We start from the raw sequence: 18,580 nt of genomic DNA, 5'->3' as shown, positions 1-18,580 counted from the left end.
GTTAGTTTTATGTACATAAAGATCTGAAACCGTGGTTTGTTTTTGACTTCTCTGCACAAACTAGGGTTTAAACTAGCCATAGTTTCAATAACTTTGGATGTAATAGAAAACTATGGTAAGTTTAGACAGAACCAAATACTTTCCATCTCCTCCTCATCACAGCTGGGTTGGGAGGAGTTGGAGAGTGAGAAGTCCAGAGCTTATTTTAGGATTATATATCAAAAGCAGGCCATTTTGTTTTCACCAACAATATCTTAGCCATATAATGAAAACTATAGGCTTCAACAAATATTGGCCATCCATCATATTCTCCACTCAAGAATCTGATCTGATCCCCACAACCTTCCTTCCCCCTCCTCAATGTTTTCTCTCCTAATACCACACTAACATAAAGCCTCCTTCTAGTTCTACAGGGAATGAAATTCATCTAATCGGCTTTAGTGTCTTGAGCTCTTGCATGCTATGGGCAGCCAAACACTCAGTTTCCTGGAGGAGGAGGAGGGAAAAGAGAAAGAAAACAAGTTGCTGCTTTACAAGACACATAAATGGCCAATAGGGCTCCTGTAAAACTAATTAAACAAAACAAATAAATAGCCGGGAAAAGAAGCCCCACCATGCAATCTGCTCTGTAAATTGTCAAGCTCTGCTCTTTTTTTCCCCAACAAAAAGGAGGGTGATGATAGTGGAATAGTAGCAGTGGGGAATCCCTTACTGAAGAAGGAAGATTATTTTCGTCTGCCACCTGCCCTGGTCTCCCTGTGGCTGTATGTTTTAATCAGGAGGCGCCAATGCCCCACAGCTGACCCTTCTTTCAATCAAAGATTCACTCAGCACTGCAGAGAAAGTCTCCACTACCCTTTTCACACTGGAAAATGTACACACAGACAAACATCCCCAGCAAGATGTTGCAGGGGGTTTATGCACTTCCACCACCTAAAAGGTGAACCCAAACGTCACCCCCAAAAGCCACAAACTAGGGCGTCACCAGTTATATCCTTGCAAAAGAATCAATAATAGCAAAGTTTTCCCTGGCGGATGTCATCAGATAATCTACATAAGTGCCACTGCTCCCAGTTGTTGTCTCAGAATGAGAACTGACTGTATACAGTTAAGGACAGAAGTCAGTAAAATGAGTTTCACAACTAGAAAGACAGCATAAGTGGGTGTGGATGCTAGGTTTGTTTCCCATGTATTTTTATTGAGAATATCTCCAAATTTTGCAATAAAAAGGAATATTGATTGCTTTTCCTTTTCAATTTACAGTGGCACCTTGCAAGACAAACGCCTTGTGCCACGAAAAACTCATAAAATGAAAGTGTCTTGCGATTTTTCCATGACTCGCAATACAGCTTTTCCTATGGCCATGCTTCGCAAGATGATTTTTTTTCATCTTGCAGTCATTTTCGCAAGATGAAAATAATGGCATTCGTCTTGCAAGACATCTCATAGGAATTCACTGAAGCCAATTTCAATGCATTCCTATGGGAAACCGCGCTTCGCAAGACGATTGTTTCTGCGGCACGAAAGGACTCGTGGAACAAATTGTTTTCGTATTGCGAGGCACCACTGTACTTTTAAGAGACAGCAGACCAAATTCTGCCCATCTTTAAGTAGCTATCTGTACCAGAATTTCAGTTTGCTTTCCAGCAGAACTATTACAAACACTATAACATCTTCTAGCAGATGGTTTCTAAAAGAGGATACATAAAACTACAAGTATGGCTTGAATGTACCATCATATGAAGGCAGGAACTAGACTATGTTCACAATTACAATATATTTAGAATAAAGACACTGCTGAGTGTAGCCTTGCATTTGGACAAACGATATGGAAGTAACCCAAACGCCTATAACCCAATTGCTAGTCCCAATAAGAATGGAACTTATGAAGATAGAAGATTTACATAAGTCCTTACTTACAATTCAGATACTAACTCAATATGTCTACTCTGGTTGGGACCAGCTGCTGGAATTATCCCAGTGTGGTTTTATTTGGCTCTCAAACCTTCCTACAGCACATCAGATATTTATGGGAGGACTACAAGTTCATTAGCAAAGAACACTTTTTAAATTTAAAGTATTTTTAAATTGTATGAATTTTAATGTTATGATCTGCTTTGGGTCCCTTGTTGGGAGGAATGTGGCACATAAACAAGCAAACAAACAGTTCTTGCATGCTTCAGACCCCAGGTTCAAGCCTTGGCAGCTCTTGTTAAGAGGATCAGGTGGCAGGTGACGTCGGAGAGCTGAAAAGCAGCCACCAGCCAGACAGTAAGATGGCCAGCATCAGTGTAAGGCAACTTCATGTGCATCGACCAGTACAGCCATAGATTCGCTAACGAAGAGAAGCCAAACAGTGCTCCCATCCTAATCTTTAGTCAAGCCTGTGCACACTGTGCAATTTCATGTAAACACAGCACTTGATCCTAAACGTGTGATTCAATATTGAGTTCCTTATCTACCTTTTTAAAAAAATTGCTCCTAGCCCTTCCAAACAAAGCATGCGAACAATGCCTAGTGTAAATTCCCAGTGAAGCGACTTGTGGCATCTACTCCTTGGCCCTTTTGACCTGCTAACCCACAGTAAGCTATGTAATCTATGTAAATGTGTAAACATTCAGGCACTTAAAGACTTAAGTTTTGAATTCCTTCCAATTCAAAGAACTTCTGGCTTAGTCATAACAAAAAAGGCAGGACCAGCAAGGCTTCTTTGCACTGGTCTCTTCCAACTTCTGGATGTGCTGAATTGCAAAAACTGTAATTCCTAGCTGGCATACACAACAGCCTGCAGGCTAGAATGTGGGAGTCACAGTCAAACACTTCTTGACATAACTGTTTATAAAATGGAAATAAAATCGTAAAAGTTGAGCATTGTATACTAGATTTTTTTAGATGTTAGTGATGCCTAATGTTTAGAACCTGATGTCTGCGAGATACCAAAAATAGAGTTGGGTAGAGCAATTCACAGTTATAAATTACAGTCTAAAAGTATTAAGCAGTGCTATCTCTACACAGCGTTCCGTGTCTAAGTCGCACTGGCCATGTGACCACGGAAGATTGTCTTCGGACAAAAACGCTGGCTCTATGGCTTGGAAACGGGGATGAGCACCGCCCCCTAGAGTCGAACACGACTGGACAAAAATTGGCAAGGGGAACCTTTACCTTTACCTTATCTCTACAAAGAAGTCTTCATCCTAATGAATTTTGTCTTGCCTTTCAACCATGAATCTTCAATAAGCCACCATTTTCCTTCCATTCATAAGTCCTCTATACTACCCAGATTTCCCCACAACATTTCACAAAATGATCAAAACTATTATATCTCTAGTAGTCCAATACAAGCGTTTTCAAAGCATGCCTATATTTTTCACATGCACTAGAAATTCTGGAACAGACTCTGACATGCAGTGACCAATTTATTGCAACCTCTTGCTTGCTCCATAACATTTATCATGTAATCCATCAGATAAGCATCATTATAGGTATATATCTGTATCTATGGTATATCTATAATCAAAGATGAGGTTTTTATCAGCCGGCAACAGTGTGATTCTTCTATTCACACTCCCTTGGGCTAAAACACCTATTTAAAAATCCTACAAGCAAAATTTATTTTTCCCCAGCTGCTGGCAAAAACTATTTTAATATTTGCAGAGTGGAGCCTCATAAATCTGAACAGCTGCATGGGCTACTTTAGCACTTCTGCCTGGAACTCAGAGAGACTGCATGTTTTGTTTTAGTCTGTGTGGAAGCGAAGAAGAAAGACCTTGTGGAAGCTTATGGCACGACGACAGCCCATGAGTTGACCAAAAAAACAAAAAAACCAAGCAGAAGGTAAAACAAAACACACATGCTTTGTTGTCGCTGCAACAAGCTAAATACTGACTCAGCAATTATTTCTAAATTGTGTATCTTCTTCCTCGTTATGTATGTCAGCAAGACTCACCGTGCAGGCAGTTCCCGTATTTGATTGTGGCCCAGATCCAACACTTCCAACTTTCGGCTGTCGCAAACCCACTCAGGCAGGCTCTCGAGGTGGTTTCTACACAACAGAGACAGCAGGTGAACAATGATGTGACCAGATTAAGGGGTAATAAAACTAGCTGTATCTGGGGTAAGCAACATGACAAAAGATACACATACACACCCCAAAATATACCACAAGTGAGAATCATGCACCTCCAAGACCGTTTCTCTTGGTCCCAAAGATGTCAAGAAGGAAAAGAAGCATGCCCCTATCAAGTACTGTATTCCACCACATTCTAGAAGATGTGGTTCTCATCAGAGACAATGTGAGCCCACCCCACCTATATTGTCTTAATTTTACAAAAAAGACTGGGTTCCAGATACTTCCTGTTTCATTTGATGGTGGTGTAACAGCCTTCAAAAGGTCTAGAGTTGGGAGAATGGCCCCTAGATTTCCGTGCCTTGCCCGCTCTTCTGTATAAAGCTAAAGTTGTATAAAGAAGCCAGGATCAACCCATAGTTGTAGGTGGTACAACCAACCTTGGTTCAAATAAGACTGACTTCACCACAAGATAGGGGATTTTCAGATTGTTTTTTCGAGTTACAAATCCCATAATTCTCCATTCTGAGAGTTCTACCTGACAGATAGATACTGTATTTTTTGCACCATAAGACTCACTTTTTTCCCACAAAACAGGGGTGTGGAAAGTCTGTGCGTCTTATGGAGCGAAGAAAACAGATTATATTTTCCTGTTTTCTTCTCCTAAAAAATTGGTGCGTCTTATGGAAAGGTGCGTCTTATGGAGCGAAAAATACGGTACTTGCCCCTGTGCTACCTGGAAGCTTTCTTTCTTAACAGGAAGTTAGGCAGATCTAGATCAAGCTAGGGCTCAAAGCCTTCCACTTTAGGCTGTAAGGTGTTCATCTTTCAGATATAAATTTCAGAATAAAGAATTATGGAATTTGTAGTCCAAAAAAAAAATCCAATCCCTATTCACCAATAGGCCTGACACAATCACCTATTGTTTCAGCTCAGATAGTAATGTGGGAATGCAATTTGTCACCTTCTGCTTTTCCAGCTGGAAGTGTCTTCACAGGGGCAAAAACTATTTGGATTAGCTATATTTGAATATATTTTCCATTAAACTGGTTCTGAAATAAGTAAGACATTAATTGAACGTGTTTCTCTAGAGAAAATGCATGCATCACAGATATTTTCAGTACTAGTCTTGTTATGAAAACAAGGCATCATAAGAGTCACAAAGATATTGCGAAATCAAGTATTTCTCAGTACCATGACTTGTAGAAATAAGGAACAACTGTGATGTCCAATAAATTATAATTACTTATCCGTGCAAACACACTGATGAGATTCTGGCATGCAAGTGTACTGACTCATGTGCTTATATGCTTCAAGTCACTGGCAACACCCTCAGGCAACACCCTTGTCTCATTCAAAGTGCTCATTCAGACACAACAGTTGCCTCCCACCCCCCACCAATGTCAAACCAAGCTTGCTACTGGGGGGGGGGGAGAAATACACCACTGCTTAAAAGTGCAGACAGACTACTCTGTTTAAAATCATGTTGCTTTAATCCTGGTGCAATGGTCGTGTTGGCTTCAATAATGAGATACAGCATTCTATGAGGGGAACTGAAATATTTTTGTTGTTGCTTTTTTTAAAATAGTTGTTTATATTTGTCTTCAGTGGGTATTTCAAGGAACAGAAGGGAAATGAAGCAACCAAGATAGAGAGAAAACACATGCAGTGGGGTCTCGATTTACGAACTTAATCCGTATTGGAAGGTGGTTCTTAGGTCGAAAAGTTCGTAGGTCGAACCTGCATTTCCCATAGGAATGCATTGAAAACCATTTAATCTGTATCTGCTCTTTTCCGTCCATAGAAACTAATGGGAAGCTGCTATTTCCCCTTCTGCCACTTTAGAAATCTTTTTTTTTCAACGAAGCCAATTTTAAATCATGTTTTAAAGCATGTTGTGCTGATTTTTTCAAGACAAAGACACACAGGCAGGCTTTTTAGGCGCTGAGAAAGCCTCCCCAAGCCTCTTCAGAGCCAGCCAATCAGCTGATAGGCGGGGAGAGGAGGGTGCAGGAGGGGGGGAAGCACAAAATGGCTGCCAGCCTCCCTTCTGGTGTGGGCTTTTAGCTGTTTCCTGCTCTTTTTCCTGCTGTTTGGGGGCTACCAAGCCCTGGTAAGTGACTTTCTTTTATTTATTTTAAAGTTTCTGACCCTTTTTTCCCCTCCAGAAGCCTCTAAGGGGAGGGAGGGGGCACTTTTTTTTCCTGTTCGTAACTCGAGGGAAGTTCGTATGTCAAGTCCTTATTTCCCTTATAGGGCGGGTTTGTAAGTTGAACTGTTCGCAAGTAGGGTCGTTCGTAAGTCGAGACCCCACTGTAGACCTGTGCATTCAAGACAGCTGGGTATCCATCCCTTCTAAATCAATTTGTCTTCCTTGTATACATATATTTACATCCCTTCTTATCTTATGAGAGATCTGCTTTTACAACCCTGAAGTTATATATTATTATTTGGAAGGAACTTTCTTATTAACCCCTGTGACTTAGGGGAGATTCTGTATACAGTCTAAAGATGTATTTTTAGTACTACTTCATTTATTTGTGCATAGATTCATTCAGGCATTTAATCTACGTTTTATCCATTTTTCAATCGTATCTATAAAATGCAAGCAATTAATCTGCTGGATTAGTTATACTGTGAGGAGGTCAGGACTAGTTACCAGTCTTTAAAGCACTCACAATGGCAAAAACGGGTATGCTGCCCTGTTTTGTGAAGAAAAGCCATTATATTCAGGATTTTGAATGAAAGTGAATACCTCCTCTATCCTTGAGAAATCACAACTGGCAGTAGGAAAACAAAAGTCTTGGAAGCCAGAGAACAGCAGCTTTCCCTGCCCAATTCAGCTGATGAGTTACAAGGTATAGTATCACAAGCAAAAATGAAAGAAAAATTAAAAATAAAAGAACAAACAAAAAAGGCAAAAATGTTATGGCATGTTAAAGACTAACTGTTACAATTTATTGTGAGTCTCTGTAGATAAAGTCTATTTCCTCAGACGTAAGAGAGAGATAACATGGCAAATTTCTATACATTTATGCATAATATCAAAATCCAGAAATCATGGATGGTTGGTTAGAAAGTTGCAGAATGTGTGAATCAACGTGATATTTAACAGTGGGGTGATAACCTCTGATATTCAGATCTATTTCACTGAAGCTTGTACCGTAAAAGTATGTAAGAACCCCTAACACAGAAGAACAATAATAGCAGAAACAACATACTATGAAAATAAACTACAGTATAAGATTCTTGGGAGGGGAGAGTGTCTCCTCAGCTTCAGCAGTTGCACAGAGAAAAGTCCAATTTAATACATATAGAAAAAGAGCATATACTCCCATTGTTTTTTTGGCCCATGTGCAGGTAAAATTAATGAAGTTTCAGAGACTAGTGGCAGGCCATAGGGTCTTCATATAAATGTGGAAACATCTCCAGTTTATTTTATTTTGGGCTGTGGCAATGGCCACATGTAAAGCCAACCATAGGGTCAGAAGAAAGAGATGAGGGAAAATATGGAATGAGTTATGTAAACACATGGACCAGTTTTGATCACTAGTTTATTTACTCCTCTCTCTTTCTCCAAGCTTGAGAAATGCTAAAGCCTAGTGGTTTTTGTTTCAGCCACAATAACTCGTGTTATGGAAGGCAAAAGGAGAGGATGTAGTACTTGAAACTATATTATGCTTACCTTGAAACATCCATATAAGTCAGATAATTTGGAACTGGATACACATCCAGGTGAACAAGTTCTGGAAAAGGAATAAGACACATCATACATTAATTAAAAAATTAATGGCTTAAAAATACTACAGTATTTTCTTCTCAAATTCATTAAAGCAGTTGCACCTATTATACATGTTATATATTGCATACACTGAGAAGCAAGAAACATTTTAGTAAGGCATTGAAGGAATTTGTATAGATACAAAATCCCAATAAGATTTTATTTTGTTTTCCCTTAGATTATATGAGACATAACTCTATGAATGAGGAACATTTTCTTCCTACTGTCACTTTCCTAAAAGGCAGTGTTAAAACTGCTTTGACTAACTAACATAATTGAAATTTGACAGGCTGAGGAATATATTATGGTCAAGCCCAAGACATTTCTATGGTCTAGGTCACAACAATGAAGAAAATCGATGTGACTGGACTGTACAACTGTAGACAGCAGGTGGGAGTTCATACAGTGAAATGATTTAAGATAAATTAGTGATTAAAAAACAAGAACAACCTCCAAACGTCCCATCCCCACATGTAGCAAGAGCAGTTCCTCCCTCTTAAGATAACCTGTCAAAGTTAAGAAAGGAACGAGTGGGCAAAGGAAAGGAGGGAACAAAGTGGCACAAGGACGGAAAAAAGGTACACAAGAGAGTATATCTACACTACACAGTTATATTGGTGAAATTCCATTTAAACTGCCATGGCTGCATCCTATGGTATTGTGGGACTTGTAGTCTTCAAAAGCAGGGGCCCCCAACTCTTGGTCCGTGCCCCGGTGCCAGTCCGTGGCCTTGGCAGGACCAGGCCATGGAGACAGATCTCCCGCCCTCACACATGCACTCCCACATGCATGCATGCCCCTGCCCGCCCACCCCATTACTGTGAGCGGGCATGCTCCGCTCCCCTGCGAGCATGCCCCTGCCTGCCCTCGCATACATGAGTGTGCGTCCCTGCCGACCCACAAGCACACCTGCCCCCTCCAGACCCCGCCACCCCAACCAGTCTGTGGTTTGGAAAAGGTTGAGGACCACTGTTCGAAAGAACTCCAAATTCTCTGGTGTAAATCATGAGGGAGGCACTAGAGATGTCTAGAAGAGAACTCTTACGTCCCTCACAAAAGGTAAAAATCCCAGGATGGCGATATGACAGTAAAAAGAATTATTAACCTGCTATAACTTTGTAGTGTAGATACACTCTCAGAGCAAACAGGTTTAAGAGACAGAAAGGAAGACAAAATGCAAGACAGGAGGAAGGAAGTGAAGAGGGAAAGGCTATCTACTTAAGAGTGAGTTCTCACCCTCCCACTCCTGCCATGCAGCCTGACAGATTAGTCCAAAACAAATATTGTCCTCAATATGTTCCTCATCCTTGTATTAAGCCTTATCCTGAAAACATACGTTTCTATGTATATGTGTAAGGTTGCTTGCGTGTGAACAAAGAGTGCCTTAAAGCACACAAGTTGCCATCTGCAGTCTGCTGTAACAATACAGTCTGGCGCAGGTTTATCTCCTCAGTCAGAACTAGGCCAGCGATTCTTTCCACATACTATCATTTCCTAAGACCATTCTGTGTAGGTAGGTAGGTAGGTAGGTAGGTAGGTAGGTAGGTAGGTAGGGAGGGAGGGAGGGAGGGAGGGAGGGAGGGAGGGAGGCATCACCAGTAACTTTACATTACACTGCTGTTCATTCCTAGATAAGCAGTGAAGCCAAGTGTCATTTTAATCCTACACATTAAGGTTTAATTGCTGACTTAGAACCACAGTAATTTTTTATGCACAAACTAAAAATTATGTTCCACAGCTGCAAAATTCATATAGGTACAAAGAACAGTTACTTCCTTTATAATCCCAAATTGTGCTGCCATTTATTGGAAACTTGCTCAACTGTAGAATGTATCCAAGCCCATGCAATGTTCATAGTTTGTCTTTTAAAAGAGCTTAAAAGAGGTGAGAGGTCAGGCAATTAATCAATCACTATGAGGGTGATGAACCAAGGATCTGTTCCCAGGCTGTTCTTCATGGAGACAGGGCAAAGGGGAGGAGAAATAAGAAGAGGTACTGCTCCATAATCAGGGACATGTAGGTACTTTCTGTTACCTATTTTAAGGAAGCTACAGTATTAAGATTTCTAACCAATAGGAGGGGCTATACAGGTTCTTCTCATGCTCAGCAGAGACAGAATTACACAAAATACAGTCATATATATCCACTTTATTTGCATAAACAGTGCAAAGCAATTAACACTTCTCAAGCTGGTTTTCCAGGTAGAAATTGCTCAATCCAACTTGCAAATCAAACAGAGGACAACAAATTTCCCTGTTAAGTTCTGGCACATTGCCACTCAGTCAAAAGGAAGTGAAAGGTCACAAAAATGGATATATATTAGCCAGCTGGCAATAGTTTCTCTGTCAGCTTTAAGGCAACTCAGCTAGTGGCTTAACCATGTGGATTTTGTGGCTGATATATTGCACATCACATGATGCCTTTGAGAGGGAGGGGCGCTGCAGTGAATGTCAGTCAACTAGGTAGCAGCCAATAGTGTTCTCCATAACTCAGATTCTTTTTCCTGCCCTTTAACCATCCATTCAGTTAGTCTGTCAGTTACCGATTAGTGTTCTGCGTTACTTAGTTAAGGAGTCAGAAGTGAAGTCAGAATGAAGTGTTCTGTCAGCAATACAATGTAACCAGTCAGTTAATAATGAAGCAAATTAAGCAGTTAAGCCCAGTAATGTAAGAACTTAACATTTCCACAAAATATGATGTTTGTTTTTATATAAGAACTGTCAATAAACTGAAATCTTTTATTGTTTCTCGATTACCAGAGTGAATGTACTGAAACAATAAGTGCCAGTTGAGGTTTAAAAAAAAGGGTTGTGTGTGTGTTCTACTGTAGTTCAATTTGCTCTGTAGTTTCTTGCCGGAACCATTTTTATCTATTGCATAATAAGAGGAAGTTTATTATTATGTTTTCATTAAGGCCACACTCAATTTTCCTCATACCAACTCTGTCAAAATACCCAACCCCGCCACTGGGTACATTCAGAGCCATTCTGATTGTCAGAGTGGTCTACAGTGAGCAGTAAAAGGGCAGCTAGAAGTGCAGCATCCAGGGTGAAAGAGGTAAATTAATTTGAACTAAAGGAGACGTTGCATAGGGCTAAGAAGAATAAAAAAGAGGCTGTAGGAAAAGCTAAAAGACTGTTCAAGACCCAAAAGGGAATTCTACCTGGCTAAAAGAATGCCTCTTGTATTCTTCTAGCCTGCAAAGAAGCTCTCCATGCATACTAACAGAGAGAGATATAGTGCACTTCCAACAGGAAGGGGAATCTTGACCCAGTTAGGACTCTTCTTCACAGAGAGGGCCTCTGTATACATATATAGGCATAGGCAGAGAGACCTTCCATTTCCTCACTGAGTATGCATGTGGCTGGGAGTGTGGTCTATGCCCCCAACAGGAGTAGAACTAGTCCACATTCTCTCACAACTATTCTTGTGTATTTAATAGAGAGGAGGGGATCTGAATCGTCCTAGGCAGCCAAGGACTTGAACCTGGACAGAATGTGAGGAGGCCAAGAGGGCAGAACAAGCCAAAAATTGTGAACTGGAACCTAAAGTACTGACTGGGAAAGAGACTATTATTGCAAGAAAATGCTGCCTTCACAGGCAAGATACTGGAGGATGCCAGGAGAAAAAAAACAGTCTGAGAAAGAAACTCAAAGACCTTAGCAACAAGAAGGGGACTACATAGTGTGGGAAGAAAGGAAGCTTGGGAGATTCATGAGGAAGGAGAAGGGACTGTATTTCACCTTGACATCAACTAGCCAAATTTTTGGACTGGAATCACCCATTGCTCTACGGAATTCAATCAACTTCACCGAATGCTTTAGCCTTGTCAATGATTATCTGATTAACTCTACTTATATCATGTATATGAAGCACTCTAGATGTCTGAAAATTTGTAATATAAATGTTACCATTCATTCCAGACTTACAGACTTCTATTGGCAGGGTGGTCCTCTAAAACATTTTGGCTACATCAGGGGAGGGCAACAGGCAGCCTGTGGACTATATGCAGTTCTCCAGGAAAATTCTGCTGTGTTCTGATGCATGTCCTGTACCCCTGGAGTACCCCAAATCTTATCAAATGTTTTCTAAAAATCTTTTAAAAGGGTTTTTTTAGACCACTAGTGGGTGCATGGAGACTTTTCCAATTAAAAACATATTTTTTTTAATTTTCCGTTACAAAAGCCCATTGTAAAATCCTTTACTATACATAACCCCTACAATAAATTTAAAAATAAAAATAACAATAGTAACACTGAAAACAGTATTTCACAACATCCCTCCCATTCAGATCCTCCCTTTGGGAGTGTGGCCTCCAGGCTGCCAGCAAAACTGAAAAATGTCCCTCAGCCTTCTTGGGTTAAACATTTTACATCCTGCCAGTGTGCTGGGGACTAGCTGACTCCAGAGCCTAACCCATATGAACAGCAAGAAGAGTGGGTCAAAAATAATAGGCCTTATGTGAACAGGTTTTGCAAAAGCAGACATACCATTGGAAGAGGCGTAAAGAGCTTTAAGCAAGTATCCACTGATTTTGAGGGTCACTAGTTGGTTTCTTTCACAGTGAATTATTTCAACATTATTAAAGATGGTGGCATCCAGTTCGCCTAGTTTATTGTCCCGAAGGTCAAGCTGGGTGATGTGATGTAGGAAGTCAACTTCATCTGCCACCAGCCTTCTTATTACATTTAACCTGGAATAAAGAGTGGGAAACAAGGAACCAGAGTCAGCAATATTGCTATTTGCCTCATTGAAAATGAAAATCAAAAGGCTTGGATCTTTGCTTACCAGTCTCACAGTTCCCTAAACCAAAAAACAGCCATAATCTGGAACTGAAATACCCTTCTCCATTTTTATAAGTTCAAAAGCTTATGATGATGAACCCGACCCCCCACTTCTTAACATCCACTGGCCAAAAACTTGCACAACAAATCACACTAGAATAGGCCCACTGAATCAATGAGGTCTTGCTGAATCACCTCTTCCATAAATTCAGTTGATTCAAATCCAGCTACTCCAGTTGTGGCTTATTGTGAAAAGTTAAGTTGAAGTTAGAGAAAGCCCATTGGAATCGACAGAATTTATGGAACAGATGACTCACCAAATCCCTACTGATTCTATAGGCTCACTCTAGTGCAAAGGAGATTTGCCACTAGGTTTTAACCACATTGCAGCATCAGGTGCCTCCTAGATCAATCAAAGGGTCCACTCAATGCTAGGCATAATATTGCAAGGTTCCCAATACTAGTCTGAACTTAACTTCTGCTCATATCTTTGGGTGAGTAAATGAGCAGGCTATATTTTTACTAATCGTCTGCTTCCTTTGGCATTAAAGATCGCCCCTATGAAAACCCAGACGAAATATACAATTGTCCCCATTCACTGAAGTTGTATATCTGACAAATAGTGGATAAGGAAGAGGGGGTACACTGTCAATGCTGACAGTTCTCAGTTCAGATGACTGCCAGTCTTCACTGGTGGTATATTTCTGAGTTTGGCTTTATTTCCCCCCCACCCAAAAAGAAAAATCAGCCAGAACTGCCAATATTCTAACTTCCCCATGCTTGACAAGATAGCATAACTAACAGTTAACGGCTTTCACATGCATTCTGACACCTGTCAAGTTGACCCATGGCTAAGAATGAAAAAAGGGGCGCACTCATAATCTGCACATGGAAAGCAGATGTAATGAACAGAAGCTAAGAGAGCTGGTTTTGCTCTCTCCTTTTACTGAAAAAATAAAGGTAATCTATTAAAAAGCAGCCACTTGAACAACTTCATTGTACTCTGGAGACTTCTGTTTTATTCTCAGTGCTAGAGCTGACATGATCGATTAAATCACATAATCAAAACAACGCTTTGGGGTGCAATGAAAGCACTTGGAAGGACCAGGACAGCAAATGTACTATATTAAAAATAATTTACTCTCTTTCCTTAAATTGCCCCACATGCCATTTTCATGGCAGCACATGCACTAGCAAAAAGGATTAAGGAGTTACCTATGTTTCAATGGGAAAGGGAGTTATTCTCCTGAAACTGTTAAGGTAATTTCTTCTAGAATGGTGAAAGACTATTTAAAGTGATGCAAAATGCACAGGAACACCCAAGAATTTATCTTCTAGATTAGATTCTTCAACCTCATTAGGTACACAGTCCAAATGTAATACAAAATAATGAGATCCTCCCCAAGGAGACTTTATAAATACTGTAATCTTTTGAATCTGGAATGCATAAGTTGATTGACTTAGGAATGTGGCTGATACAAGACAAAAGAAGATGGCTAATATTTCAAAATTAACGTTGATTTTTATTGCAGCTGCACTGCTGCCTTTCACTCAAAGGACTGTTGCAGCGAATGCAGACAGCAGTGCCTTAAGTATGAGCTGTGATAAGATGTGGTTACTTACATGACGATGGTTCTTTGAATGGTGATCCACGTATCCACACAAACCAGGTGTGCGCGCTTGCATGACACCACTTTGGAAAGTTCCAGAGCATTGTCGGCCCCAAGGAAAGAACAGAGAAGGGCAGAACAAGAGGGGAGGTGGCTGGAATTGTGTGGATGCATGGATCACCACTCAAAGAACCAAAGTTACGTAAGTAACAAAATGTTCTTTTTCATGCTGTCCATGTATGCACACAAAATAGATGACAAGCAAGCTATACCTTGGAGGTGGAAGTTATGCCAAAATAGAGGATAGAACAGCTCCTCCAACTCTGAGATCTAATCTGTAGTGTGTGACAAATGTCATTGGACTGAACCAAGTTGCTTCTCTACAGATTTCTTGGATGTCGACACCTCAGATGAAGGCCGCAGAAGAGTAACTGAGGAAGGTCCGAGGTAGGGGCTTGTTTGCCAGATCATAAGCTAAGGCAACAGCCTGGGTGATACATTTGGAGAATCTCTGAGAAGAGACCAGGTGTCACTTTTGGGGACTTTGGTAGGAGATGAAGAGTTTAGCTCTTTGTCTGAAGTCCTTTGTTCTATTTAGGCAAAATGCCAAGGCTTGTCTGCACCAGGTCATTCTGCGGAGACAGATAGAAGGCAGGTAAGACAATGGGTTGAGAAATGCGGAAACGAGATGCAATCTTGGGAAGGAAATTAATGTTCGTGTGGAGAGTAACCTTATCAAGTGAGAAGATGAGGTATGGGGAATCACAATGAAGGGCTGTAAGCTCTGCGGCCTAATGGGCCGATGTGAGGGCCACAAAGAGAGCCGCCTTAAGCGTTAAAAGACAGAGATCAGTTTTAGCCAGTGGCTCAAAATGGAATCTAGTGACCTGTGATAGAACCAGTGAGAGAGACCATGGGTCACGAGGAAGTCTCACATCTGGATAGGCATTCTGGAGACCCTTGAGGAATGTTTTGATGGTTTAATGTTTGTAGAGATGTGAGGATGGGTCGTTGATGCACCACTATGGTTGCCAGATAGACCTTGATAGAGGAGATGGAAAGTTTCTTTTGCTTGAGGTGGGGGAGGAAGGCTAAGACAGTGGAGAGGGATGCCGGTGAATGTGATAGACCCTGTGAGGATGCATAGAAGGCTTGGATCTTTGCTTCCCAGTCTCACAGTTCTTTAAACCAAAACATGCTTCCACTTATATGCATATAGGCAGTTGGTGGAAGGATGTCTTGCTTGGCTTAGGATATTTGCGAAGACAGGAGCATCCTTCAAGCAGTGAGGATCAGGCGCGTGATGTCTGGATGGAGTACGTTGCTCGGTCTCGCTACCAGTTAGTAGTTGAGGAGGAGAGTGGTACGTAAACCGCTGTTGACGAGGCCACCATGGGATGACGAGTATCATGTCAGAGCAATCTTGGAGGATCTTGATGAGCATCTGTTGGATCAGAGGGCAGGGTGGGAACATGTACAGCAGGGTTCCAGTCCAGTGTATGTTGAAAGCAAGCAGAGTTTGCACTACTGCCTGTTTGGGAACGCTACCAAGGAGTTGGTAACACTGGTGAAGATGTCCAAAGTGGGCTTGTCCCAGTGGGAGACTAGTTGGGTGCATACTTTTTGGGAGGGTTCCCACCTGTGCGTGAGAGTCATTGTGTGGCTAAGAAGGTCTGCCATTTCATTGTCTGTATCTGAGACACAAGTTGCTAGGGGGAGAATCTGGTGACCAATGCACCATTCCCATATAAGTCCTGAGAGATAGAGGAGGCTTAGTGACTTGGTTCCTTCCTGTTCACTGAGCTAATGCATTGTGAGATAGATTTCGAGAGTCTCCACAAGAATGGGACTCAAGACGGCACTCATAGCTCCAGGGAGTTCAGTCTTGTGGGATGTCAGCATAGGTGTCTCAAGGACAAGCATGTGTGTGCAATCAGGATCCGCTGTAGTCTCGACATCGGTAACGGCTCCTGTATGAATGAGAAGGATAGCCTAAGTCCCTGTACACGAAGCGAGGAAGGCAGAAGAAAGATATATCGCGATATTGAGAGCTTGTTGATGGTGAACTCGAGTAGCGTGGTCGATACTGATGTGGTGCCAATTGAGAGAATGATTACTATCTTGACCTCCTACTCTTCCAACTGTGGTATGTCGTGCATGGAGACCACTGAGTAAGGGAGAGGGATCTTGATTTCAATCACCATTCATCCTAGGACAGTGGACGCGAAGATTGCTCTTGCAATAGGCTCCAAGGCGATGCTGCTGTCGGCGAGGTGGCAACACTCTGCACAAAGGGGCTGAGGCATTCACCCTCTGAAACCAAGACCATATACTGGGCATTGGTAGTGAGAATAGAGGTGGATTATCAAATTGACAACTGTGGATCTGAAATCACCACAGCTTCAGCAGCATCAAAAGGCTTCTGCTTCTTCTTCTCTTTGACACCTCTATATCAGAGGCTGCTATATGTCTGCAGGTGCTGTGCTCCAATTTCTTCTTCAATTTTGATAGCATCTGAGGAAGATGATGTGACAGACTCCACTTCTATGGCTGTTGCAGACAGAGCTGGCTGATCCATTTTGGGGGCTCAGAATCACTCCGGGAGGAGGATCTGCAACTTAAAGGGATTGCTCCCAAAGGAAAGATCAAAGCCCAGGCTGGCAATTCTTGAGGGTAAGTGCAGTAAAGCTCTTACAGATCTTGCAGAACTGAACTAAATGGGCTTCCCCTAGGCAAAATAAGCAAGTATCACGCCTGTCCAACTGGGGAATCTTTTTGCCACAAGTGGCACACTTTTTCATAAAGGCAGTGGCCATAAATAGTTGGAAAAGAGAGGACGGCAAATCCTTGGGAGAAAAGGGAGGAGGGTAGACCTTCTACGAACTAACCCTCTCTCTCTCTCTAGCCAAGAAAAGAGAACGAAGAAATAAAAAGGAAGACTTACGTATCAAGTAGGAATGAAGGTAAGTGAAGTGAGGTTCTGAAGCAGTCCTTCTGTGATGTCACAGTGATGGACAAAAAAGGACTGAGGAAAGCAGGGCCACAATTGCACGGTATAAGCTAAGGCACTTTCATTTTTGAGGCTCTGGAACCTTCCAAAGCGGTGCTGTGCAAGCACACACACCCATTTTGCGTGCATATATGGACACCATAAAAAAGAATCAGTGATCTTCTACGATGGCCAAGCCCCAACCGTCCACCTTAATTCTAATTTCATGGTGGTTCAGGTAGGCAGACAACACCCAGTTAATATGGGTTAGGGCCGTTAGGCACTCTCATTCATCTTCCACAAAAGCTATTTAGGACGGAGTAGTTAGCAGCTACCTGTTACATACAGCACTGATGTTACCTGTCTGTCATGGGTTTGGAGGGAAAGTTCCATCCTATGGGGAGTGGAAGGCGGGACATCAGGAGGAGGGGCTGTACTGTATATATATGTGAAGCGTGTGTGGAGAGCTGAGAGACAAAGCAGCAGCTGGGAAGAAGAAGCTGGTGTGGGAGTCTGTGTGTCAGACAGGGTACTACTGTGTGTCAGTACCAACCTGATAGGTTCAGGTGTCTGAATGGTTAGCCAGAACTGATAGGTTCAGGGTCTGTGCTTCAAGTTAAGGGTTCTGTGTGAACCAAACTGTGTGTATGTATGAATGAGACTAAGCCACGTTACTATATCTTATTCAACTGATCATTTTATTTCCCTGTGTGTTGTATTTAAATAAACCTTATTCTTTTATTTGTTGAAAATCCATCCCTGGTCTGTGTGACTTCTTATAGGGAATGGTTGGTGGCAGCTTAGTTAACGTGTGACAGATCCCAGTAGGTCTGGGTTTGGCACATTGATTGGTGTCCAGCGTGTGGGATACGACTGGTCCAGTTGTCCAGTGGTCCAGCAAAGCCTTGGCACGTGTGCCCAGAGCAAGGGGGGTCTAGTCAGGGACAATCTGAGGCGCGTAGGTAATCTTCTAGGTGTACCTCACGGGGAGGTGCGCTAGTGGAAGAACGTGCCAACTGGGGAGACTAGATTAGGGTGCTCTGAGGCAGCCTGTTTTTGGCGGGAAAAAAGCTGAGGCAAAACTGTGAAACAGAAGTGATTTAGCCTGCCTGCTGAGAGGCCCAGCAGAGGGGGGTGGACTCCGGCTGGCTACAGTTGCAAGTAGTGCTGAAGGACAGCAGCAATCTATAGAGAAAGCTGTTTCTGAGGCAAAAGAAAAAAAAAGTGGTCGCTTTATTTTGAGGCTTGACTTTTGAAAGCAGCCTGTTCTGAGGGGGGAGTATGCCCTTGACTCGAAGCCAAATGGCAGAAATGGGTGAAGTGAAAGACCCCCAGGTTGACCAAGGTTCT

The 18,580-nt window shown here is 42.0% G+C and overlaps 1 protein-coding gene across 1 annotated transcript in view; it reads right to left on the bottom strand.

Annotated features, from left to right (window-relative positions):
* Window positions 1–18,580, bottom strand: part of PHLPP1 (PH domain and leucine rich repeat protein phosphatase 1) — a 216,139-nt gene that overhangs the window by 48,327 nt on the left and 149,232 nt on the right. The window contains exons 7-9 of the mRNA XM_072998538.2: window positions 12,338–12,540; window positions 7,752–7,812; window positions 3,947–4,042 (exon numbers count right to left, since the gene is read on the bottom strand). Coding sequence (XP_072854639.2) covers window positions 3,947–4,042; window positions 7,752–7,812; window positions 12,338–12,540 — 360 coding nt within the window. The remainder of the gene's footprint in view (window positions 1–3,946; window positions 4,043–7,751; window positions 7,813–12,337; window positions 12,541–18,580) is intronic.

Source organism: Pogona vitticeps, chromosome 4 (genome assembly GCF_051106095.1).
Source record: "Pogona vitticeps strain Pit_001003342236 chromosome 4, PviZW2.1, whole genome shotgun sequence".
Taxonomy (NCBI): Eukaryota; Metazoa; Chordata; class Lepidosauria; order Squamata; family Agamidae; genus Pogona; species Pogona vitticeps.
The sequence above is the reverse complement of the archived record's forward strand: the minus strand, read 5'-3'. Positions and strand labels throughout refer to the sequence as shown.